The sequence below is a fragment of the Primulina eburnea genome, chromosome 14, assembly GCF_022965805.1.
Source record: "Primulina eburnea isolate SZY01 chromosome 14, ASM2296580v1, whole genome shotgun sequence".
NCBI lineage: Eukaryota > Viridiplantae > Streptophyta > Magnoliopsida > Lamiales > Gesneriaceae > Primulina > Primulina eburnea.
In genome coordinates this window covers 28094425-28120259 of record NC_133114.1, presented here as the reverse complement: position 1 = coordinate 28120259, position 25835 = coordinate 28094425, and the positions used below count along the sequence as shown (strand labels likewise).

The window sequence follows — 25835 nt, the reverse complement described above, 5'->3', positions numbered from 1 at the left end:
TGATATTATAATATTATTGTTTTTTTAAATAATTATAAATACTCTTAAAATAATTAAATAGATAATTAAATATTTATAATTATAATTTATGTTTATTAAAATTAATTTAAATATATTTATTAGAAATAAATTTGAAAAAATTACGATAATCATCAAACACAATAAATTAAAATTTAATAAATATTTATTTTCATAAGAGATAAGACGATAAAAATGTAATTTGTGGTATTGATAACTTATCCCATTTAATTTGTTAGATTAATAATCAAATAATTAATCATAAAATTAGGTCTTAAACCTGGTCAAAATGATTATTAATATATCTTAAAATTTTAACCAAACATTAGATAAGTATGTGATTATTCATCTATCTTTATTTAATCACATCAACCAAACATACTCTTTATGTTTGTGTAATACTACTATAAGATTTTTTGTGAAGTAAGTTTCATTAGTTATCAATGTGGTCTAAGGCTCCAAGCAAATCATGAAACGGTGTAAATTGTTTAAGATGCTGTTGTAAAGTTCGTCGTTAAATATATAAAAAGATCTCTATTTTGATTTGTTGTTGTATTTGGGATTTTCAAGATAATGGTTAGTTATCTCATATCACTGAAAGTTGTATATATAGACTTAGACAATCATCTTTTCTTGAGATAGTTTTTTGGAGTTGTTAGGTACATATACAATCATCCACCATTTACTGGGTAAAGTCGATCCTGGGTGTGGGGACAGTGCCCCACACCCAATCAAGGGTCAAGATTCAATCATGGGGGGTGGAATTTTTTTTAAAAAATAAAATAAAATGGGCCAGAAATTTTCTGGCCCTTGGATGTCTGCACGGGCAGCATCGAATTTTCCCATTTACTGGAGCTTGGGTTATTTTACTGAGATTGCGTAGAAGTAATCACATGACAAAAAAAAAATGAATTCTCTCTCTTTCTGTATGTATAGTGCGGGCCGCATCCGGGCCAAGAGATAATTTAAAACATAAGAAACCAAACAGATGGTAAATGAATGGCTACTGATTAATCAACTTCTTATCATGCGATCCAAACTCTCCCTTATGTAAGAAAAACTTTAAGGTATAGTTTGGTATACATGATATGATAATTAAGGGATATATAGTATAAGGATAAATCAAGGATAAATATAATGATAAGATAATATGTTGAATGTTTGGTATGATTTTAACAAGAGTGATTAAATTTATATATTGAATTGTAATGACAAAATTAATCCTATCACAAAAACTTATATTTGATTATTATCAAGATCTTGTAATTATATATCTCAATTCTTAAATTATATATATATATATATATAGACACACACACACACACATATATATACATGTGTGTGTATATATATTTGTGTGTGTATATGTATCTATATATTTGTATATATGTATTTAATAAACATTTAACATTAACTTAAATACATTTAAATTAGGGATAATTAAGTCATTTGTAATGTATTTTATCATTACATTAAAATTATCACACCTCTTACAAAGAATGTTTTATCCTTCTCAAAATATATTTATCAAGGTCATGGCCTTTTAAAAAATGTAAAAATGCCTAAACGTAGACAAAAATAATGCACTCCCCATTTTGGGCCTTGGTCCTCACAAATGGGTCCAATGAGCTCTCCTGCACATTCCAGTCCAGTATGTTCTCATCCGCCGTCTTTCATAACTTTCCGAGTCCCGAAAGGAGGAAGACAAGAAGATGATCGAGGTTTGTCATTTATTTTTATATATTTTTTTAAATTTTAAAAAATCGAATTCTTGAGAATCTGAATAGTTTTGGTGATCCTTGGGTGTATTTGTGACAATCGTTTTGCCTTTTGAGGCAATAAAATTGTATTGCTGGAGTTAATTGTTAGATTATCGCCGTGCCCCGTGTGGTTGGGGTTCGAGAACTTGAAATTAGTGTTTGATATATTTTTCTTTTTCTCCAGTACGGTTGAGTTTTACCTACCATTAGACCTTACGTCATTAAGGGTCTGAACCTCTTTGTCTATACTTTTTTTTTTCCATCATTTTCTGGGTTGTTATTCAAAATCTTGAAGTTGGTGTGATTTTCTTTTCTTTTTTGGAAGTAAATGTTCGTTGATATTGGAAACTGTACAGAAACTTTTCGTTTCTTATCCAGAAACCAGAAAAACGAAAAATGTTTTATGTATATTTATCCATGATGATGTCGATTTGCTGATAAAATTGTCATCAATTATTGGGTATGACTTCCGGTTTATCAATTGATACCGCTTGGAGTTTATTTTGGCTGAATCTTGATACTTCTTTTTGTTTATGACTTCGTGTCTCTGGATTTCATTCTTGTTTTTAGTTTTTTGTATACTTGGTAGTGTATGCCTTTTTACTCAATCCTTTTATTGGCGCAATGAGTTACCATTGCATGTAGCTGTAGCAGCTGTCGCACTAGCATTAGCATTAGCATTTTTCTCTTGCTCGTTTCCAATTTGGTATACAACATCATGCGTTTTTAGTTTGTTTTTTTTTTAATTATGCTCTATAGATCCCTCTATTCTATGCTGTTTTGAACTCTGGATGATGTAAATTATTGCGGGTAGAAGTGTTGTTTATAATGTTCCTGATTATTGTCAATTAAATCGAATTAATATGGCTTGGTTTGTCCTGCAGAGTATGAATACAGTGGACATTGATGATTGGGTGGATATTCCCGATACTCCTGATAGATTAGCTAAACGAATGATTAGTGAGAGGAGTAGTGTCAAAGAGGAAAGACATGGTTCACACGTCCCTTTTCATCTGGTACAGCAAAAAAATTGTGAAAAAGGGACTGAAATTCCACCATTGGCCGTGGAAAGTGGAAGCAGAAAACCATCTGCTCGTTCTAAAAAATGTACTAGCAGTTACACCAACACTTTACGTCCCTTGAATCCTGCAGCTCCTTCCATGGCAAGTTCGTCCTCCTTTAAAAATAATCCCCAGTCAGTGGTCATTGACAGTGGTGGCCAAAAACAGCCTTCACATCTTCCAAAATGTGCTAGCAGTTCCAGCAACTCCCTACACCCCATTAATTCTGCAGGCTTTTCTATGGCAAGTTCATTTTCCTCTAAAAGCTCTCTCTTGTTTAGGAAGAAGACACCTACTGACCAAACCGATGATTCTAGTCACCCGCAACATCTTGTAGATCTGACAGAAATGAGTCTGCATAGTCCTGAACATGTAAATGCATTACCAGGTGGAATGTCTGGCAGTGGTCGATTTGAGTGTAGTAGAAAATCAGCATCAACAAATGGGGCTTCTGCAAAGGACCTGTTGAAATCGACTGTGTGGGGCAGTGCCAGTGAAGGAACAGATAATATGACTGAAGTTATCTCAAGTAATGGTTATGGACAACGTAGTGAGTTTGTTGACAATGCTCAAAACAAACCTGGTGTTGATGGTTCTCTACGTCATGTTCCCATTATCTCACCTAGAGTAAACAAGCAGAAGAGATTGGTGCGGAATGGATGCATATCTCCCAATAACGTAGCTAAAGCAAAACAGTTGGCTGGGAAAAGAAATAATGGTTTTGCGCATGATGATAATGATGCTATAACTTCTGGAGGTCTGCCTGTTCCATTTGATATTAAGGAATTGGTTTCTGAAGGTCGCAACTCCCACAATAGAAAGGGAAAAGGAGTGATTATGTATCCATGCACATCCAAAGATCCTGAAATAAAAAACAAGAATTTACCTAGCAGGTATTTATTTCGTAGACTTTCAGATATCTTGCATGTTTTGAATTTATTTTTTGCATTTAGGGACCAAAGGTGCTTACAGTATGTACCTTTTAGCCAGATGAAAATTTTAAATGTCTATGAATCAACATGGTAGTCGACTCCATCTTTATATGTTTTTTACCAAGAGTTTTGGTCTCTTTCTCCTCATAACTTTCAATTTTTCTTGTCAATGTAGTTTCCGAAGGCCTGCCATTTTTCTTGATTTCATAATTTTCCGAACTTTGTGGTACATTAATTTTACATGATATGTTTTCGACATTTATGCACCTCTAATTATTAAAGGTTATGTATTTCAAAATCTAATATAATTTTTATCATCTTGCTAATTCTGACATTCTTGCTCATCTAATTTCTTGAGAAATTCATGATCGTGAAAGTTGTTATCTTCTTCTATTCTAGTCTAGCTTACGGAAACAAAAAAAAAGATCTGGAAATACAACTCCATCTTTCACTATCAATACGTATTGGATGTATGGCTTAAGATGCTTGTGAGGATTATATGTTGATTGCAGTCAATATTTGTGTATTTGTGCTATATTGAATGAGCTCTCCATGGGAAAGGGATTTTCGTGTATAATCTCTTGGGTGATAACAGGAGAGAACAGATGCACACGAGGAATAAGCTTTAATTTTTTTAAATCGACCTTTTAGAGTAAGAAAATCATAATAGATTTGTGGATGATGTTAATCTTGTGTGGGAAGCAAACCAGAGAAGATTCAGGTGATTTAGGCAGTAGGCTCCATTTCTTTGGGCTCTGTTCAATTCAACTCAACTCAAAGATTCATCTTGTACACCATAAAAACCTACACTTGGAAAATTCAATTTAAGTTTCGGTCTAACCATGATATCAATTATCACACCTCAAGTAAGCTTTCCAAAACTCATTTAGAGCTTGTATAGCTCTAAATGAGTTTTTAAAATGTCTAATAGCACATTTAGGTTATGTTTGGTTGAGTTGATAAGGGTTGAATTGTTGAATTATCTAATCCTATTAAATGTTCGGTTACAATTTTGTGTATAGATTAATTATCTCACATAAATTAAATCATTAATTATTTATCTCACATTAATCAAATCATTAAACGAAAGAGTACAATATTATCTTTCATATCTCTATTTTATTTATATTTATATTCATTACTATTTAAAAAGACGAAATTGTAATTTATTGTCATATCCCAATTTAATCAATAAAACCAAATATATTGTTATTTATTCAATATTATTTCACATCCTACTCAAATTTTTTAATAGTCACAATAATATTTATACATGCAATCTCATCAACCCGACTAAATGCACACGCAGGAAATTATTAGATGCTTGTAGATGTTAGTAGAACCTTGTAAAAGATGTTATAATATTTAAAAATAAGCCACTATGATTTAAAAAGAAAAACAGAGATATCAACATAATTTATCAAAATGATATATCTTGTATCCAGAATAACCAAAATAATCTTGATGGTTATCATTTCATCCCAAATAATTCCTAAACCCATTTTCTCTGTCAACTTTCTCTCTGGTTAATTTAATTTATTTTTCTTCTCTGCGTCTACTTATTTTATCCTTATGCTTTAACAGTGTAATTTTAAAATAAGCTCTAAAATTTTGTAAGATATTTGGCCAAACGAGCTCTTATAACACAATCACGTATTTTTCTCCTTTTTTTGAAGTCATTATTTATCTCCCTTTTTTCACTTTTATCATTGTCACATATCTTTATATCATATTCATATCACATTTAAATTTCAATGTTTATTTGAAATGTAATTTCAGAAATACAACAAATTTCTATTTTCAAATCTGTTGAGTTAAATCATGATGTTGAGTTGAAAGTATACATTATCCAAAACTGATGTTATAGGTAGCCCGCAAATTCGGAATACAATGATATAACAGTTAATGGGTTATTGTATGTGCCAATTGTTTGTGCATGATAAAATATATGTGCAGAAATACTTCATTTGGTTGAAGGATTGCAGGGAAGTGTTGGAGATTTTATCTGTTAAACTGAAAGAACGAGAACTTTATAAGTTGTAGCAGTTACTTTTAGTACTAGTGTTTATTATTCTTGTGAGGTTGAAAGTTTCATTTTTTTATAAGGAATTCTGTTGGGTGCAATAATTATTCCTGCTTGGTAGAGTGTTCGAATCGTGGTGTTTGAGCTGCTGTGCGGTTTAAAAGATTTGAGTTGCACCATTACTACTAGCTATAGCTTTTGGTAAAGCGGCAAGCGCTCGGCCCTACAATTGGTATCAGAGCCAAGGTCACAGGTTCGATTCCCATTGATTGCAAGGAGTGCAATTATTGGGTGGGAGATTGTTGGGTACAATAATTGTCCTGCTTGGTAGAGTGATCATACCGTGGTGCTTGAGCTGCTGTGCGGTTTAAAAGATTTGAGTTGTACCATTAATACTAGTTATAGCTTTTATTAAAGCGGCAAGCGCTTGGTCTCTTACAAATTCATCGCTAAATTCTGAAATTTAAGTGTTATAGTAGTTAATGTAATATGTACATGCAGGAGCTCTTCAAGTTTCAATGGAAAGGCTAAAGAAACTAGCGATCATGTCAGGGGCTCAGGTGAACACATTGAAGAATCTGGTAAACGGAGAAGTACGCATAACTTCCAGGAACTGTGGTCCTCATCAACTGGTGAGGAACATTTTATAGAGAGGGAAATAGATGTCCCAAAGTATGCGAATCAACACAATGAGAAGAGGACGGCAAAAAGGGGGACAGGAAGTGGTGTTGCTGCTGCCGATGACGACTCTAAAGTCTCAAATTTGGTTTCCTCTGAGCATGTTTCGACTCTCCCTTTGAGACAAACAATGTCCCTTCCTCGGGCTAGATTAGGACTGTTAAATATGTATCCTTCTCCCGCTAACACATTCACCAAAAGACAGAAACAAGAAACCGCGTCGAGTTATTCCGGTGAATGTTCAACATCGGTCTCTGACGATACAGAAGTTGTGATTCTCAATTCGTTTATTGGACAATCAAATTCAAGATCAATGTCCGGAGATGTGGCCAATTTACATCAAACTATTGATGTTAATGATTTTAAACCTAATATTATTGATGAAGTTGCTAGGGCTAAACAGGTTGAAGCGGATGAGCTTCTGGCTCGTGAACTTCAGGAACAACTGTACAATGACTTGCCAGTTCTTGGAGTTAGACAGGTTCTTCCTTTGTTCACAAATCTACATCTCAGAATTTTTGTATATCTTTTGCCTCTTATTAGAAATTCAATTTAGTTTCTGTTATGTGTTTTAAATTCGATGACAGGTTGATACGCACACGGCTACAGTCTTGCAGCGCCAGGACAATTCAAATAACCCCTTTTCTAGTGTAAGATATTGTGTTGCACAATAACTAGAACATCTACAACTCAAAGAACTTCAGGAGTTTGCTCAACCTGCACCCTTATGTATTTGTTGTGTGATCGTTTCATCAACTTATCTGGCGTGCAGGATTTACCCCCCTTTGTTTACTTACCTCCCCTTTGTTTCCTTATTAAAAAAGTACTAGTATATGTATCATATGTTTTTGTGCTCGTGCATGTGTATATCTGCACGTATATTGACATTGTATTTCCGTTGGGAGATCTGTTGTGATGAACTTATGGCTGTCTCCATTGATTGTTTGGTGTTCAAAATCCTATTGGTAAGGTCTGTGTATGAGAGACATGACATTATCTTATGCATGAATACACTATTATTAATGTCGTATGTACTTTCATTCTAAGTATGCTTTATTTGTATTAAATAAAGTATAGATTATGAAGAATATGTAGGATTTGATTATCAAAACAACTATCAACTGATATAACAAATTATTGGCTGTTCTTATTTGAATTTGTTAGAATTTTGAGTTACTATGCAATCTTATAACATCTAATATTTTTTTCAGTCGTTATTCCGACCTTGTTTCTAGTTGTTCATTTCTTGTTCGATCTATTTTTGTGTACTAAATCATTCACCTTGAGTCCATGACATTCACATATGGTCTGTTCCTCTTCTAAATATACTATCTTTTTATATCCCAACATTCACTGTAATGTCGAATGACCGATGAATTATGTACTTATAAAGCTTTCCTGTTCTGTAGATGCATTTGCTCGCATAGAACTCCCTTTGCCATCCTAACATTAAAACCTTTTTGACTATGATATAGCATTCTTGATTACATGGGTTGGTTTGTTTCATTTTTGAGTTGGCTGTAATTATCTTCATTTAAACCTTCTATGGTTGTCTTCCTTGTTCGATTCATGTATTAATATATTCGACTACCTTAATATTCTGGTCCTTGGGCTGTTTTCTAAATCGTGTATCACTGCTATCATTTTTCTTTTGTGCTAATATTTTAGTTGAGAGGTTTTTTACCTTTTGTGCAGAGAGGTTCGTTGATGTCCAATTTGCGAAGACAATCCCAGTCTCGGTCTTCTTCAAACCTCTTGCGTAGAGGATCTCAAGCTCGTGCTTCTACAATGGGAAGAATGACAAGACCGAGGACTCGTTTTCCTGGGCAACCACGTACTCTGTTGCCATCAAGAGGAAGAACTTCTATGTTCCCTGCAAACATGGATGTTGAAACGGTAAGGTTGAGTTACTATGTGTTTGGTCTTCCAATTGAGTTTGGACGATCAGTATAATTCAGTTTAATATATTGTGCTGGAATGTTTTAATACTGGTTTGGTATTACTTGTAATGGTTTGATTAGCTAATTGTTTCAATCAGCACTCACCTTTTGTTGCATCTGAAGAGTTGTGTAACCGGCTAATTGAGATGTAATGATAACTGCTGCATGGTCACTAAATCACTGAAGATTTGATGGCATATTGCTTGTTTGCACTTGGATATCAAGGTTGAAATACCTATATATGGTAGGGTTTGCTTGGCTGTTTGTGTGGACCTGCAGTTGCTGGTAGCTTTGAGGATATTTTGCTATTCATTTGCCAGCTGACCTCTTGATTTAACGTTTCCGTTAAACAGTGTATTTTTAGGCTGTTTGTTACACAAAAACAAGTTTCAAATTGTAACTGATAGCTGGGTGGACTATCTAAAGCCATTATATTGAGTTGATGCATGAGGAAATATGGAAGATATTGATCCATCTTGTTTCTTCACTCTCAGTTATATGGCTAGAATCTTGTTGCTAAACTAAAATGATCTTTTTTTTTTGTGATTTAATTTTTATTTTTGCAAGAGTATGGTTGATAATGTAGTTATGGGGGTTCCTAAATATTATTTTTCTTTTTTGCAGAGAATGCATATGCTGGAAACATTAGAGGCTTTCAGTGACATGGAAGTTGGCACCGGAAACCTTATAACTCGTCGTGAATTTAATGAGTGAGTATTGTCCGAGATTTTGTGCACCATTTTGATAAGTGAAATGTCAGCACAAGGACATAGTGATCACAGAAGAACTATGTCAAATGCTCGTTGACAGCCAAAGATGATATGAAATTATGGATTGCCCTTTTTCTTTACAAGCTTCATATCAGCTGCCTAAAATCACATTCATGCTGCATCGTGATTTGCATAATTTGGCAGTTGCTTGCTCCTCGTTCTGAAGCTACTTTGAATTCTTAGGGAGAAGTAACCTTCTATTTTGTGTGGCTAGATAATAGTATGGAGGCTATACCTCAATCCTAGACAATCATGGAACGATAAGAGATAGTTCTCAATTTCAAATGATACGAAGTTTTTAAAAATCTCAATGCACACAGTTTATGAGGTTTATATGTATTAGGAGTTAGAGACCGATAAAAGTTGAGAATTGTATGTGATGATCCTTTCTTATTTGACGTGTAGGATGAACAAAAAAATTTTTACAACAAAATTCATCTAGTAGTATATTGTAGAGGATTAAAGCCCGAAGGCTGTTGGATCCCATTTTGTTTTTTTTCTTAATTTCACTTTGTGGGTACTTTCCAAGATCCTCGTTTGTTGAAAGGCTGCTCATGCTTTTCTTGTCATTATTTTGTTAGGAATGATTATGAAACATTATTAGCTCTTGATGAGAACAATGATCATGGCGGTGCATCTGTTCATCAGATTAATGGCCTCCCACAATCAACTGTTCAGGTAATTATCTTTAGAATATTGTGCTGTTGAATCATAGTCTTTCTCGAACAAAATCGCCTGTGTTAAGTCATGCATCTTCTGTTTCGAAGTTACTTATTGTTTTTTGTCCATGCATCGCAGAGTGACAATTTTGACGAGGCCTGTGTAATTTGTCTTGAAACTCCGACCATTGGTGACACCATCCGCCATCTCCCTTGTTTGCACAAATTTCACAAAGATGTAAGAAACTTTTCTTTTCCCAATCCATCACCGCATGCCAGTTTTATTATCTTCAGTGCAATCATCCATGCATAGGTGTCCATCTAGCACACACACACACACACACACACAAATAGTTTGGTGTGAAGATAATTAAATATTTCCCGCTTTACTTTGTAAATGTCGATTCCTAATCGTCTTCACTCATCAGTGTATTGAACCATGGCTGAGGAGGAGAACATTGTGTCCCGTCTGCAAGACAGCTATAACTTGACATATTCATCTGCTTTTTTGGTTGCTTGTATGTGACTAAGTCACAAAGCAATGGCATGTTGGTCGTTAAGGTATCTTTTGAAACTACTTCTTTACTCTTCAAGTAGCTTTTCTGAAGTGTAATTCTATTCATCGAGGAACTATTAGTCCTGTAAAATATGTAATTGTTTATTTTTTGAATTGATGGTGATAACTATACATAGCTTGTTTTTAGTTAGATTGAGAAATATACTGCTATTTTGGTCTAAATTTCTTGCCTCCTGGATACCATGCTGCAGTAATTTGACGACTGACAAAAAAAATTCTTCTGAAATAAAAGCTTAATTAAGAACATGTATTTTGAATTTTATGCAAATTATTAGTCTGTTGGGATGTGTTCACTTCAAATGATAGGATTGAATCGATTTGTGTTGGATATTCTGTTCTGAAAAATACCAGTTATCTAGTTATGTACATATTTGCTTGTTATGATATGATATCGTGTAGGTATTTATTGGCTTGTCAAGAAATCAACGAATTAAGATATAAATCAAAATAGCCTCATTTGGTATTTCGAAAATTTGTTTTCTAAATTAACCTTATTAATTTGTTTAAGAAAACCATAATGTGACTGATAGTTTTACTTATCTCTGCCTATGTGTGATAGATAAGATCTTTTAAAATTAATTTCTAAACTCCTAGTAGACGTACAAAATTAGTCACAATCTCAATTATTAGAAACGAAATGACAGATGGCTTTTTATTTTATAACCATTACTGTGCAAAATTTCTAAATTAAAAAAAAAAGACATTTAGTTACTTTTTTTTATTTTCATAGAAATTATTAATTTGAAAATTTGGATTGCATTATATATGGTAAAGAAAATTAATATTATTAGATTAATTTGAATAAAAATTAGCAAAATAACTATTTGAACATTGTATTTATATGTACACGTATTTACTTGTAATTATGAGTCCAAGTCCCTCATTTCACTTGCATTTAGGAACTGAACCCCTTTGCCACCATTAATCATAAATGTGCACGGGTGAACATGTTGGGCTGTATTGTTGACATTTACGAAGGTGTAAGTTAAATCTACGTCTTCCTGTGTTCCATCCCAACGCTTTTATGTTCCACTTGCACCTAGAATAATTCAAAACACTAAACTGACCATAATTAATAAATAACCACAGATTTATAACGTGGCGTTATAAGAGAGAAAATCTATGGCTTTTTTTACCAATGTCTCATGTTATTGAGATGTATACCAGTCGAGCCGAACAATATTAGGTTCGACCTCTGCTCAGCTCATTTGAAAATTTTTAAGTTCGTGAATAGCTCGACCTCGGTTAGTTAATAAGTTCGTTTATCATATTTAACGAGTCTGACTCGAGCTCGGTTCGTTAAGTAGGCACATTTTTTAAATGAGTATTTTTAGCGCAAAAACCAAATAATATATGATAATTTAAAGGGTATGATTATCATTTTATAGGATTTCAATAGCTTACATTTCAATAAAATAACAATGTGAGACAAAAACTCATGACCAAACAAACTAACCCAACAAAATAACTGAGATCGGGAGCTTACGAGCAACCGTTGATTATCTTTTACCTTTTGAATCAAAGTAGCGACGAGCCGAGTATTACGAATAAAAGGGGAGAAGCTTTATTCGTAGACAGCTTCGCTTCTTTCTGACGACTCGATTCGATAAACTTAACAAACAAATTTTTTACTGATTCAAACTCGGAATAGCTGGTGAACAAAGAATCCCTATGGATCATGCTCAATAAAATAACGCAGCGTCTACTGCTCGCAGGACAATTCTTTTTGAAAATCTGCTCCAAAAATATTACGAAAACCTTTGTTAGTTATCAACATAACCCATTCAGAAAAAATCAACTAGAAAAACCTTTACTGAGGTTTTATTTACGATTTGTTTTGCTTCCGATTAAGTTTTTCTTCACAGGTGCTAAATCCGAAACTAGCAAATAGCATTTCGGAAAAGGCAAGGCATTTGCTCAAAAGAAACAAAACAAAAAATATTCCATTTCTCCCTTAAAAGATCACTATCCTTCATACAAGACAACTGTCCGTTATGCCAAACAAAGATATTATTGAATCGCCACACCGACGAGTTTAAAGTTATTACACGGCATTATTCATTTTCTGAGTTCGAACACGAATATTACTGGAACTTGTATAGTTGAATGGAGTTTAAAGAGCATCCTTGGAGAGGAAATTGTGTGTTTCAGTTGTTCGTACGTTGGATAGCACGTCACATGTGTCGCCTCTTTCAAACACAGCAGCTGCTCCCATACCAGTGCCTGTATTCAAATTTAAATACGACTCTAAATTTGGCGTCCTGAAAACTATGTGCACACTATATATATACACATGAGCGCTGACAGAGACAGGAAAAAAGACGAACCTATGCACATGGAAATCACGCCAAAGCGACAATCTTTGCCCCGACGCTTCATCTCATGCAACAAGGTGGCTACGCATCGAGCTCCTGAAAGAATCCACATACATGAGTTCGATTTAGCATTAACAGACAAAATTGAAAATTGATACTTACGGAAGGAACTAACGCAACCAAAATTACTGCTAGATCAACAATTTAGCCAAGACGAAGAATACCCGTAGCACCCAAAGGATGTCCAATAGCCATTGCACCTCCATTAACGTTAATCTTCTGAGGATCGAGCTCCAGCTTCTTACGGCAGTAAACAAATTGGGAAGCAAATGCCTGCTCAAATCATCATTCATGTTAGGAATGAAAACATCTGCACCATTGTGCATATGAATAGTACATTAAGTTTGGAAATTAAATTTTACCTCGTTTATCTCAAAAAGATCTATGTCATCAAGCTCAAGACCAGCAGATTTGACTGCTGCAGGAATAGCAACAGCTGGGCCAATGCCCATGATCGCAGGATCCACACCAACAGCAGAAAAGCTCCTGCAAAAGTAGCAAAGTATGAGACTTATCACATGGAAGAACATAATCCAGCTTTTTTATTTGCAGCAGAAAGCATTTACATCAAGGTTTTGGTAACCAATAAATTTACAAACCTGAATACACCAAGGATGGGAAGCCCTTTCTGCACTGCAACACTTCTCTTCATCAGGAGCACAGCTCCGGCACCATCACTCACTTGGCTAGAATTCCCTGAGACACAGACCACAAGAGTAGCATAACATAATCCATGCTAAGTGAGGAACAGTTGAACAAAGATCTTATTTACCAGCTGTTGTTGAACCATCTTTCTTGAAAACAGGCTTCAATTTTGCAAGATCTGATGGTGAAGCATTAGGTCTAATGCCATCATCAACAGATATCGTGACTTCTTTCTCATTCCCCGATTTTGGGTCCACAAGCTGTTTGAAACAAATAGATGCTATTACCAACAAAACAAATGACGGTAATTGAACTTAAAAATTGAAACAACTATCAAAATAAAACGAAAAGTTTTGACAAAAGTAATACCTTAGTTTTCACAGGTATTATCTCATCTTTGAATTTTCCTGAAGCAGTTGCAGCTGCAGCTTTTCTATGTGACTCAACCTGAATTACAGTTAGACTTAGAATCCATTAAAGACATGGTCAGCTTTGATGCAACCATCAACTGACGGATATATTGAACTTACAGCAGCCTCATCTTGCTCCTGCCTCGTGACACCAAAACGATGGGCAACATTTTCCGAAGTGATACCCATTGGAAGAAGACAATCTTGCACTTGAGCCATAGTTTTTACCTGGAATGTAATCGATATTTCAAGTTCAACAGTTCAATCATGTACAAAAAAACTCAATCTAATACAGGGAATGACAGAAGGAGGATTACTCTTGGATTAACTGATCCATCCCAGGCCATAGGATTGCTAGTCATTGATTCTAACCCAGCACCAATCCCTTATTTAAAATGTGATGGAAAAGAATTAGCTAACCCATGAAAAGAGAAAATTTCACAATAATGTTGGCTTACAAGGCACTTTTAAGCAAAAAAATGTACCAATATCATAGAACCCAGCTTTGATGGCTGCAGCAACATCAGCAACAGCTTGAAGGCCAGATGAACACTGCCTGTTCACGGTCCTGACAGGTACAGTTTCTGCATGGAAACAACCCCGTATTATCAGTGATATCGTGGAAAACAAAATATCCTAGAAAACAAATGGGTTACAGGAAAACTGTACGAATACGAACCTGGAAAGCCAGCATAAAATGCAGCCATTCTGCATTCACTTGCTCTTTGAGAGCCTGGCGCCAACACGGTGCCAACAACAATATCCCCAACTTCATAGGGTTTGACATTTGTTTTATCTATCAGTGCCTGATACAGCAAGAAAGAAACAAACATATCAGAGTCCTCAAATCCAACCTCAAGGAGAACAATAATTAACAAGCATATTGGCATAGAACCAAACCTACCTTCAGAACTGGAGCGAGTAAATCATCAGGATAGGTATCTTTGAAGCCACCCCTCTTCGACTTGCATAATGCAGTACGATAGGCACTATACACCAAGTAAGAAAATGAAAATTCTTTAGCTATGGCACCTCAAATAGAACTAGTGTGATTATTCACAAAAATGTTATGGTAGCACAAATGTTCAAAATTTGATCTCTTACGCAACAATAACGACATCATCATCAAATACATGAAGATCGTTGATAGGCAGCGCTATCTCCAGCTGAACATACAGATGCCTGAACAAAAAGTGGGTATATGAGAACTAAAGCAACAACGTACATGTAACAAAGCTATCTCCAGCTGGAACATACAGACGCCTGAACAAAAAAGATTAGTATATGTGAATTAAAGCAACAAGCCAACAACGTACATGTAATGCCTACATTCCAACATATTATACCTTTCAGCCAAAACTTATGCAACTAATATGGCAATATGCATAGTTTCATCTCAATACATTTCCAATATTTCAGTTCTATGATGCTGTTAAACTTCTTTTATCAAAAAATGCTCACAAAATGAATCCTTATCTGTAAATTTGACATTGAGAGGAATGAACACTGGTATACAGATTGATTATACTGATTTGATTTAATATCAAACAATAAGGGTTAACAAGTTTTTTAACACCAGAAAAATAAATGTATCATCAAGATTCTCTCAAAGGAAACACCTGGACTGTCTCAGGATTGAAGAAAGATGGAAAGCAATAAGAAAAACATTTACCTTTATTTGGTTTTAAAGGAAAACACGTAGGAAGTACTTGTACAAATACGTACATGATTCTATTGCTGATAAAATTTTGTTACTCTTCTTATTTCATTGTATTCAATCACACCCGAAAAGAATAGATTGATAATGCTTTTTCAAGAACAAAATTTAACTGATTTGGTTTTCCCTTATGCTTTCTAAATAAAATAAAATCCCAGGTCGAAATATAGGTAAGGTCTAATGAAAACACTTTCCATTTTCTTACATAATGACGATTTCACTATGTTCTCAAATTAATTATATGCACCAAATTATAATTAATTTTCCTCGAAAGAAAATGATACGATCACCATTTCTGAGACTCCACTATTTGCTTCTCAGACTCCCCTCTCAAAAATAATAACCCAAGTATGGCCATACCTGATTGCTCATGGTACCTCTTCGGTTAGAACTCAAATTAAGCATAAATCTAAATCGGTAGCTGGACTTAAATCTGGGAAGTATTGCACTCAAGTGTTTATATACACGAGCGATCACGGAATCAGAAAACTGTTTAATTTTGATCGTATCAAAACTTAGACAACCAAAAAAACTACACTTTCCGGATCCCCAACGTAATTAAACAGAAAAGGCAACTGAGATCAAAACTTGTGAATCCATCTAACTTAAAATAGAATTCAGCAGCAAGAAAAAGAATCTGACCGAAATTGAAGATTGAATATCTTCGAGCGAAGAAGAGGTGAATGACGGACGAAGGTGCTGCAGCAAAACTCTTTGCCTCTCCACCGCTTTCTCCATTTCCGAACAACAAAATTCCACAGAACAGTTCGTATACGCAACTATATCTGATAAACTCACTGTGCGAGTGTGGGAAGCGTGAGAGGATAATCGAAAGAAATTTGGACAAAAATTGGAGTTAGACGATTGCAGAATAAATTTGTGAGATGGAAATAAAAAAGTATTATTTTTTATTCTAAGAATATTATTTTTTACTGTGAATATCGATAGGGTTGATGTGAGACGGTCTCACATGAGATTCACCCCGAAAATGGGATACAATCTCTTCTTTTTAATTTTTATAATTGTCAAATAAAAAAAAACATCTTAAATTCATATTATATGAAATTTTGTTTCCAAAAATTAATTAAATAATAAGAAAAAAAATGAGTAATATATAGTTTTAATTCAGGCAAAAGCAACCTTACTTGATAATACTTGGAATAAGGTCGAACTACTAAAATGGTCTTTGACCTCACACATTCATTAATTTCAGACCCGTTTCCTATAAATAGTCGCTATACCTTTGTATTTGGATATGCAATAAAAAATAACATTTTTAATATAATAAATAATAATATTATTTGTTTATGAATAATTCAAACAAAATATACTCTTCATAAAATCGCCTCATAAATTTTTTATATTATATTCATTATTATTATTAAAATACCTAGAAATGATATACTTTCGCAAATGAGATTTTAGTTTTTGAGGTAATGTTTTATATTTAAAATAAAAATAAAATAATTTTGTTATTGTAATTATGAAATTCACATCAAGAGATATTGGATTTAAAAAATGAAGAACAAATTTAATCACTACCCAAACGAATTTATAAAAAACTTGTAAAATTTACATCAAGAGATCTTGGATTGAAATACTAATAAATAAGGAATTCAATAATATTCAAACGAATTATAAAAATGTGCCAGAAATTATAAGTGACACAACACTACAAGTGAAAACAATCCAAGCCAAAATAAAATTCACCAGGGATCCAAATGAATCACAATCACACAGAAAGATGAGTTCTATATGAGTTTTAACGATATGAATCCGGGCGCTTAGGTTTGCTCTGAACTACTGCTTCGATCTTTTCCATCACTGCAGGTGTAAGCATAGGAATTACATTTATAGCTTTCATGTTCTCTTCAATCTGTATTACAAAAAATAATGGATCACTGTTGGTGAAAAAGTTCAATAGCATGTACAAAAGAGCAATGAAGAGATTCGATCCTTTGATCCTTCGATCCTACTAAAGTTATAGCTAGTTGTAAAACTTCCACAAAGATATTTTGAGTCATCCAGTAGCCTAAGTACTATATTTGCATTATTCTGCCAAAACATGCACAATCGTTGCCTCCCAAATATTACTCCGGCTTGGGATTCACGACCAATAACAACACAAATGTCATATTTCGATCACTGTGATATAGCAGGGGAAAAGGTTGCTTCTTGGCACCAATATGCACACGCATAAAAAAAATGCATTTCCCAAGTTTTGATACAATGCAATAATCATTTATGAATGGAGATAGTGGAAATGCAGCAATGACAACTAATTTCTTTGAGACAAAGATCATTGAGCTGACCTGAGCTTCTTTGGTGGCACCAGTGATGACAGATGAGACATTAGGATTCGAAGCACACCAAGCAATAGCAAGTTGAGATAAAGTTACATCCAACTCATCTGCAATTGGCTTCAACCCTTTCACTTTCTTCATAACATCATCTACCAATGATCTGTTAGCGAGATTCTGAACGAAATAAACCCACAAATAAGTTCGACACAAATAACAAGAGGAGAAAATGAAAGGTGAAGATAATACAGCTAACCATAAGTTCAATTATGTGCATGTTTGGATGCCGAAGCTTCTGTCAAAACATCACAAAAAAATGCTTTTCCAAAAAGAGTTGAGGTTTTTTTATGAAAAAAGGCACAAACCTCAAAATATATTTAGGTTCCTGCTTCAACTTTTCTTTAAAAAATATCTTTTTCACCATTCTATTGAGTCTATTCAAACATAGAACTGCCTTTCTTTTTAAGAAAAAGAAAAAAAACATTAAAAAAACCAGCTGGCCAGCTTAATAAGGCATTGTTTTAGACCAACTATTTCTGCATCCAAACCGGCCTAATAACAACAAAACTCAGCATGCATATATGATATAACACATGCACAGTGGCAATGAACTTACAGAGCAGACCATTTCTCAAAATTACCAGTAGAGAGAGTACCATAGTGATAATGTCCAGAGGTGATATTCATTTTGAGGGACAAACAGAATAATGAGCGCCCTATACAATACTAAATTCAGAACTGAACTTAAAGAAATCAAAGCTTCTTAATTCAAGTGAGACATTACTTGTAGCAAACAATTCTGTCAAATTGAGTCGATCTATTCTTGAAGCTAAGTTTGACGATATAGCAGAGCTTGGTCAATTCAAACTCGTCGTTTCTATATATTAATTACTAATGACTCGTTCTTGATTTTTGACAGGAACAAAATAGCTTGATCAAGATACATAATTTACAGAAGATTGAAGACCGAATTTGCAGCCCACACACAATAGTCTAGTAGGTAATAAATTAATCAGAACTTTAAGTGATGTTCTTATTACTACCTTGTAATTGTCCAACGCAAACCTACTATCAGGTGGAATATTTCCAGAGGTATACTTTCCAGTCAAAACTCCAGATGCAAGTGGGCTCCATGTGGCAAGACCAAGACCGTAGTTGGTGTACAAAGGTAAAAACTCAGATTCAACCTGCAGCAATCAAACGAAATTGGAAATCACATATTACAGAATTCAATGAGGAAATGTATAGAGCAACTGGAATATAGAACCTTAGCAGTAACTTCTTCCATAAATCTTATACTCTCATGATGAGGACCCTGTTGGCAGGAGGTGAACCTTCTCACAAGATTTTTTTTAAAAAAAATTATATAAGCTTTTGTTCATCTTTCTGAACATCAAAATTCCCCCCCCCCCCCCCCCCCCCCTTCAATTTTCTGGGTCTACCATTCTAGCCGCTTGGAAAAGAAGCCCATTAGTTGAGATTTCATGTCCCACTAAGATGTCTTATGTATGAAAAATGTGAGGTCTTGTTGGTTGTAATAAATCATTAGCATAAGTATCCTCAAAATGGGTTTTTAAATGCTAGCACGAGAAGTTAATTATGTTACCACAGAAAGAGAGCTGTCATTTGATAATCAATATGCAAATACCAGTATAACACCACTGTCATGCCTAACTATATCGTAATACAATGCTGCTTAGCTATTTGTTTCATGTGGCAGCAGACAATGAAACAGCATAGAAGAATCCCATTAGCAATCTCTAAAAGACAGCCAGTTGTGCTCACCAATAGAAATGGAGCGAGCACATCCTCTAATTCGTGATATATTCACTCAAAAGTTCCGAGCTTATTTTGATAAGCATCAAGTTCCGAGCTTTTACGTGCCAGCATTGTACTACTATGCGGTATGTTATGAACTTGTTGGGGAAAGAATACAGAAAAAGTGTCATTACTTGAAGATGAAGACATTGAGTTGCTTAAAGTTTAATGGGATGACTACTACTATATTCTTATGACTCCATATCTCAACCAGCAGGGTAAGCGACGAAATTTGCTTTCAGATCCCCCAATAGCACCTACAAAAACTCCCCCACAGCTACAAATAACATGGTCCAGACCATAATGTTAAAAAAAAATTGAAAAGAAAAAAGGACTTTGAACACGTGATTAAGAACTCGGAGTACTTTTTATGCAATAAATTCGCCCAACTCAATAAACAACAACAAAAACTACACAAACACCAGCCCAGATTCATTACTTTCTCTAGTGTTACCTTATGTCGGGAAAAAAGATTGTATTCAGGCTGTTCGACCAGGGGCCCCACAAGATCCAGCCTCCCAGCCACACTCCAAGCCTCAGTGATCTGCTGAGCAGACCACTCACTAGTACCCCAATAATAAGCCCATCCCTTGTCAATCACGAAGTTCATAGCCCTGACAGTCTCTTCAATAGGCGTGAAGCTATCAGGCCGATGGCAATAAAGCACATCAACGTACTCCATATCCAGCCTCTTCAGACAGTTCTTCGTTCCCTCTACTATATGCTTTCTCGACAAACCCTTGTCATTAGGCCCTGGCCCACCCCAGAAGATCTTGGTGGATATAACGAGATCCGATCGCTTCCATCCAAGCTCCTTTATAGCTTGGCCCATGATCTCCTCCGCCCGTCCATTGGCATAGACCTCGGCATTGTCGAAGAAGTTTACTCCATGATCGCGACAGCATTGGAGGATCGATTTGGCTTCCTTCACGTCAAGCTGATTCCCAAATGTGACCCAAGCACCATAGGAGAGCTGGGACACCTTCAGGCCCGATCTCCCGAGATTCCTGTACTGCATACTTTGGTCCGGGATTTTCATCGAACAGTTTGTCGGTTCTTCGTTGTCGAATCTTTACGGTGTTCGAGAGGAAGAGATTTGTAAACGTGACGGTGAAGAAACTTTGGCAGAAACAAAGCGATGCTGATGCGATGGGGCGGTACTTTCACTAGGAAAGGTTTTATATTTATATATTTATTATTATTATTTAAGTATGTCTCTTGTGATACAGTCTCAACTATAAGACTGGTCAACCATATCGATATTCACAATAAAAAATAATATTCTTAGCATAAAATTAATACTTTTTCATGGATGATTCAAATAAAATATCTGTATCACAAAATACGACCATGTGAGTCAGTCTCACACAAATTTTAGTATTATTAGTATTATGAAACTAAATATTGTATCAAAAAAATTAGGATTTATATAATTAATATTTTAATAAAAACATATAGTTGGAAGTTATTTTTTAGAAAAAAAATTAAAAAAATCAAATATTCTCCTGAAAAAGCAAAAAAAAAAAAATATGAGAGCCACATGTCCAAGAATGCCCCCATGGAATTAAAAAAAAAACCTCGAAAAAAATTATTAAAACAAATGGCACAAAAATAATCGAACTAATTTAATAGAACATTAAAAAATTATTTAAATATATTTTTTTAATATAAATATTTACTAAACATGAAATTTGTTATACACTCGCAATTAAAGGCCCTTTTATCTTGAATCTCCTTTTTTAATTTATTTTTAAGTGAATATTTTCTCATCAATTCAATTTGAACTTCAAAAGTGGATGTTATAAAGCTTCACTTTTAATTCTATTTACATATGCAAAATCTCATTTCAAAAAATAATTTATTACTTTTTTCAAAAAAAAAAAACAAAATATTTTACTTGCAAAAATCCAAACATTAATAAATGCTTGCCTAATCTCCTTTCTAGATTATGGATATTTTGAATAGAAAATATGCGTTACCAAAATAAATTTCTAAAGTCTCCAAAAATATCAATAGACTTTTATTAAGTATAAGAATTAAAGTATAAGTTACAAGTATAAATTGTCAAAAATTGTCTTTGATTATTCTTAAAAATTTATATATTAACATTTTATAAAGTTACACCAATTGCAAATATTTTAAAGTACTTATTCTCTATTTTCATGTACAAATAATCATCTTGTTTAATTTGTTGTCGATGTATTGTCAAAAAAAAAATCGATATCTTTTTCCATACAAATAAATGAAATTATTTTAAGTTTAATTATTTATTAATATTAAAAATTATTGTTGCATATTTTTTAAAATATTAATTAAAAAAGTAAACATATTGAATTGACCTGAATAATTGATGTTTAATTGTAATAAATTTAATATTAACTTATTTATTATCTTTTAGAATTACATAAATAGGTAACAAATATTATATTGATAGATAAAAATATTATAAATAAATAAAAGTTATTCACATCCAAGCTTCGAAGAAATTTAAAAAAAATCACAATAATTAGTTAAACAATCCATAAAATTCTATGAAAAGGTTATAAACATCCTAAAAAATAAATTTACAAGATTTTGAGAAAATATTTAGAGATTTGTGAGACTCTACAAAAATTAATAGAAATCTATCAACTTTTCATAAAGTCTATTATTTAAGAAAAGTCAGTAAATATCTTCAATAACTACACCCTTTGGAAAGCTTTTAGCTTCACGAATTGAATTAAAAGACAATTTTGGTGTAACCTTGTTTGAATTCAGTATCAAATTTTCAAAATCAAATCATAATCACATGCAAATGATTACAAATTCTCTCAATTTTCATTCTTGATTTCCCATTATAAAAGGCAAGACATGAACTTGCAATACTCTCATGCAGAAAGAAAAAAAAATCAAAAATGACTCGTTTCCGAACCAAGCACGATCTTGCGGCGACGTTCTTTGTCATCTGTTTAGTCATCCCTTCAAGTTTCTCGATTGTCTTGCTCGACTGGATGATCTTTCTCAAGAACGGTTCACCAAATATTAATCTAGTGAGCCATTGCTACGCGAACGGGGACGATATCGGGGTAAGCACGATTCTTCCCTCCGAAAAACAAACATTCACATGCTCGGTGATCCTCAAACAAAGGAGTGTTGCGACATGTGAGCTGACCTTGGGGAACTTGCATGGATCGTTCGACCTTTTCGATTGGGACCGAGACCGAGATAGGTACAAGGAGGCTGCCAATCTGAGCGTCTGGCTGGCCGATGTGAATGGATTGTCCTTAAGCCTTCATGGAAAATATGTTTTGCAATACTCTTGGCAGTGAGGTTTTGAACAAGGTTGTTTTTAAAACATTTGGGATTGTTTGGATAAAATAAAAATTTGATCCTTTGTTTGTTGATCCACTTTTTTCTTGTTTTGCTTAGTTTTCATAATTACCTCAATCAAGAAATGGAAAACTTAAAGGCACCGTTTGGTTCGTGTGATAGGATAAGTAAATGATATATAATAATAGTGATTATAAAATAAAAAGTAAGGATACACAATACATCATGATAAATTATATGATGTTTGACATGAGTTTAACTTGCTTGATTATTTTTGTTAATTATTTACTAAAATGCCCTAATCATATATTAGTTAGTAATATATTCTTAAAATGATTGAATAAATAAATAAAATATCTAGAATTAATTTATTTAAAAAATTATAAATAAAATTTAAATATTATATTAATTATTAAATTTTCATCAATTCCAATTTTCGAAAAAAAAAAACTAAAAAACCGATTAATATTATAAGAAATAATTAAATTTTGATAATAATATAAATATGCATTTATTGTGATAATTAAAATATTAATACAAATTCGAATAATAAAAATGATTAATAAAAATTATAATATTATAATTAAAAATAATATAATAATTAAAAAGATGATCAATAATAATTAAATTATTTATACTATTAGTCAAATTAAAAATTATATTTAAATATTATTAAATTTTTTGAATCTATAATTATTTTAAACTTTAGAATATTAAAGAAAAATTTAAATTAATCAAACATAATCCCTTCTCCCCCAAAGGATTATATAATCACCCACATGAGGATAATAATGCATATAGTGCGGGCCGGGTGCGGGCTGAACGGGCCTATCACAATCTTAATCATGCACACCAAACACATGATAAGTGAAGGATTAACAATCAATCCCTCCTTATCATGCACACCAAACAATGCCAAAGTAAAAATAAGATAAGAAGCAATTTTAATTAACGTGGTTCGGTCTAACTTACCTACATCCACGGTGTCAGGCCCAACTGTCAAGTAAATCAATTAAATTTCAATATGTTACAATTTGGCAAGAACTTATTCAAATAAAAAGTTCTTCTTTTTTTTCTAATGATGTCACTATTACGAAGACATTCAATGGATTTCATTTAACGAGAATCACTCATCTTCAATTCTGTCTTGATCGAACTCGATCTCTTCGAAATTTCATTTTTCAAAATCTAACGATAAATTCAATACAAAATATTATGAAATAGTAACAAAATATCACGATATAATTGTTATAAATATCGTTGTACGATATTTTGATTGTACATACCTTTAGCATTATTCATTTTTCAATTAGAGAATATCAGTTACTAATTACCATCCAAATTTCTAAATTCGCTTGAGACAAATAATTTGGATTAAGGAATTTAAAACCACGGATTTCAAGTACATATTTATAGTTTATTTTTTTTGAATAATTTTATAGAGGAATTTAAAAATAATCTTCTTACATTTTAATGTTAAAAAAGATTTCTTACAAATTAGTACTAATTACAATAGATTCCAAATGACTAGAATCCAGATTTCAAATCATTACATGAGCCAAATATTTTCATTCAATCGCAAATCTTAAAAATAAGTATGAATCATCACAATATCGGAGAATAATATTTTGGTCTCGAACTTGCATATTTTTTATTTTTGTTTTTGTTAATTATCAGTTAATTCATAGTCTTAATACAATAACTCGTATTCTTTTAAATTTTCCATTGTCCATCAGAATGTTAACATGACGCGAGAAAATGCTGACGTTACATCGTATATTACCGATATGTCCAATGTCACATCATCATTCCCGTGAAATGACTAAATCGAAGAAAAAAATGCAAATTAGTGGATTAAAATCATGAATTAATTGATATGATAAAACTCGGGAATCGCCCAATCCGTCAAATAAAGGCCAATAAACTCCAACAGTATTGGGTTTTTACTTTTAATTCTTATTATCCACACAATTTTATTAAGCAAATCCACAAATTTAACTCTGGTTGCATTAGCAACGCTAAGCTGGAGTTCTCGTCAATTGGGTGTTTAATAAACCAGAAATAGAATACTGCACAGAATTATGTTTATTGAAACTATGTGAACAGAAAAGATGTCTAGGAAAAAAATAAGTTAGGCTGTAAACTGATACGACAAAATGTAAAATGCGCATAATTGATTCTGTATGTTTTGATATTTGAATAACTCCTACGCCATTATTTTTTCCACTCGTAAAAAAATTTCACTAAAAGACTTTGATAATTACAAGCAATTTATAACAACCCACATCAGCAGAACTTATCTCTTGTCTACTGAAACTCCTAAACATTTTTTAAACTTCAACAAATTATCGGTAAGAGTCTTACTATTAATTAAAAGTATTTCTTAATAGAATATACTAGCGCGAAATTCATCTCAATATATTAAATATAAAATCTTTTAAGTATGTGCTAAAAATGTTTCAAATAGTTTGACTATAAAGAACTCGAAATTTAAAATAATGCTTCACAAATCAGGATTTTTAGCCCCTTGAAACCTCATTCGACTTATCTATTTATAGGTTTCGATATGAACGATCATGAATTTCAATACAATAATCGTTTCCAAATAGAGCAGTCGTTGTGCGATGTCATCGTCTTTTATGACATAACATACATCTTGGATAGTGCGCGTAAACTATGATATTTCACGGACTGAAAAGCTGTTAAAATATTTTATCAGATAAGTCAGCAGAGCTCTGGAAATTAATGGAGAACATCCGAACAAAATTTCCGCTAAAAGCTTGACTGATTCAGTTAGGTAGGGTAAGCAATTGTCCTTGAACAAGTGGTTATGATCTTCAGTT

At 33.2% G+C, this 25835-nt stretch overlaps 3 protein-coding genes across 5 annotated transcripts; 1 reads left to right on the top strand and 2 right to left on the bottom strand.

Annotated features, from left to right (window-relative positions):
- The first annotated feature begins 1600 nt into the window (after positions 1 to 1600).
- On the top strand, positions 1601 to 10558 carry LOC140811055 (uncharacterized). Of its 3 annotated transcripts, none has more exons than XM_073168924.1 (9): positions 1601 to 1739; positions 2663 to 3732; positions 6296 to 6953; positions 7060 to 7122; positions 8168 to 8368; positions 9037 to 9122; positions 9764 to 9860; positions 9981 to 10079; positions 10270 to 10558. In XM_073168924.1, exons 1-9 carry the CDS (start codon positions 1731 to 1733, stop codon positions 10330 to 10332), a joined length of 2346 nt encoding a protein of 781 aa, XP_073025025.1. In that variant the 5' UTR covers positions 1601 to 1730; the 3' UTR covers positions 10333 to 10558. The 3 variants fall into 3 exon arrangements, with proteins under 3 accessions (XP_073025025.1, XP_073025028.1, XP_073025027.1); XM_073168926.1 differs by lacking the exon at positions 1601 to 1739 and adding an exon at positions 1765 to 2005; XM_073168927.1 differs by lacking the exon at positions 7060 to 7122.
- A 1785-nt stretch (positions 10559 to 12343) lies between these two features.
- On the bottom strand, positions 12344 to 16407 carry LOC140812454 (3-ketoacyl-CoA thiolase 2, peroxisomal-like). The gene is given in 15 exon segments (XM_073170722.1): positions 12344 to 12641; positions 12746 to 12829; positions 12958 to 13066; positions 13156 to 13279; positions 13393 to 13489; positions 13566 to 13698; positions 13808 to 13885; positions 13969 to 14076; positions 14166 to 14233; positions 14334 to 14432; positions 14528 to 14654; positions 14753 to 14837; positions 14953 to 14990; positions 14992 to 15030; positions 16208 to 16407. Coding segments are annotated over 15 exon segments (1395 nt in total). The 5' UTR covers positions 16304 to 16407; the 3' UTR covers positions 12344 to 12531.
- A 773-nt stretch (positions 16408 to 17180) lies between these two features.
- On the bottom strand, positions 17181 to 20844 carry LOC140812823 (probable voltage-gated potassium channel subunit beta). The gene is made up of 4 exons (XM_073171189.1): positions 20138 to 20844; positions 18909 to 19052; positions 17878 to 18042; positions 17181 to 17441 (listed from the first exon to the last, which is right to left on the bottom strand). The coding sequence occupies exons 1-4, from the start codon at positions 20720 to 20722 to the stop codon at positions 17328 to 17330; spliced, it is 1008 nt and encodes a 335-aa protein (XP_073027290.1). The 5' UTR covers positions 20723 to 20844; the 3' UTR covers positions 17181 to 17327.
- Positions 20845 to 25835: the final 4991 nt, after the last annotated feature.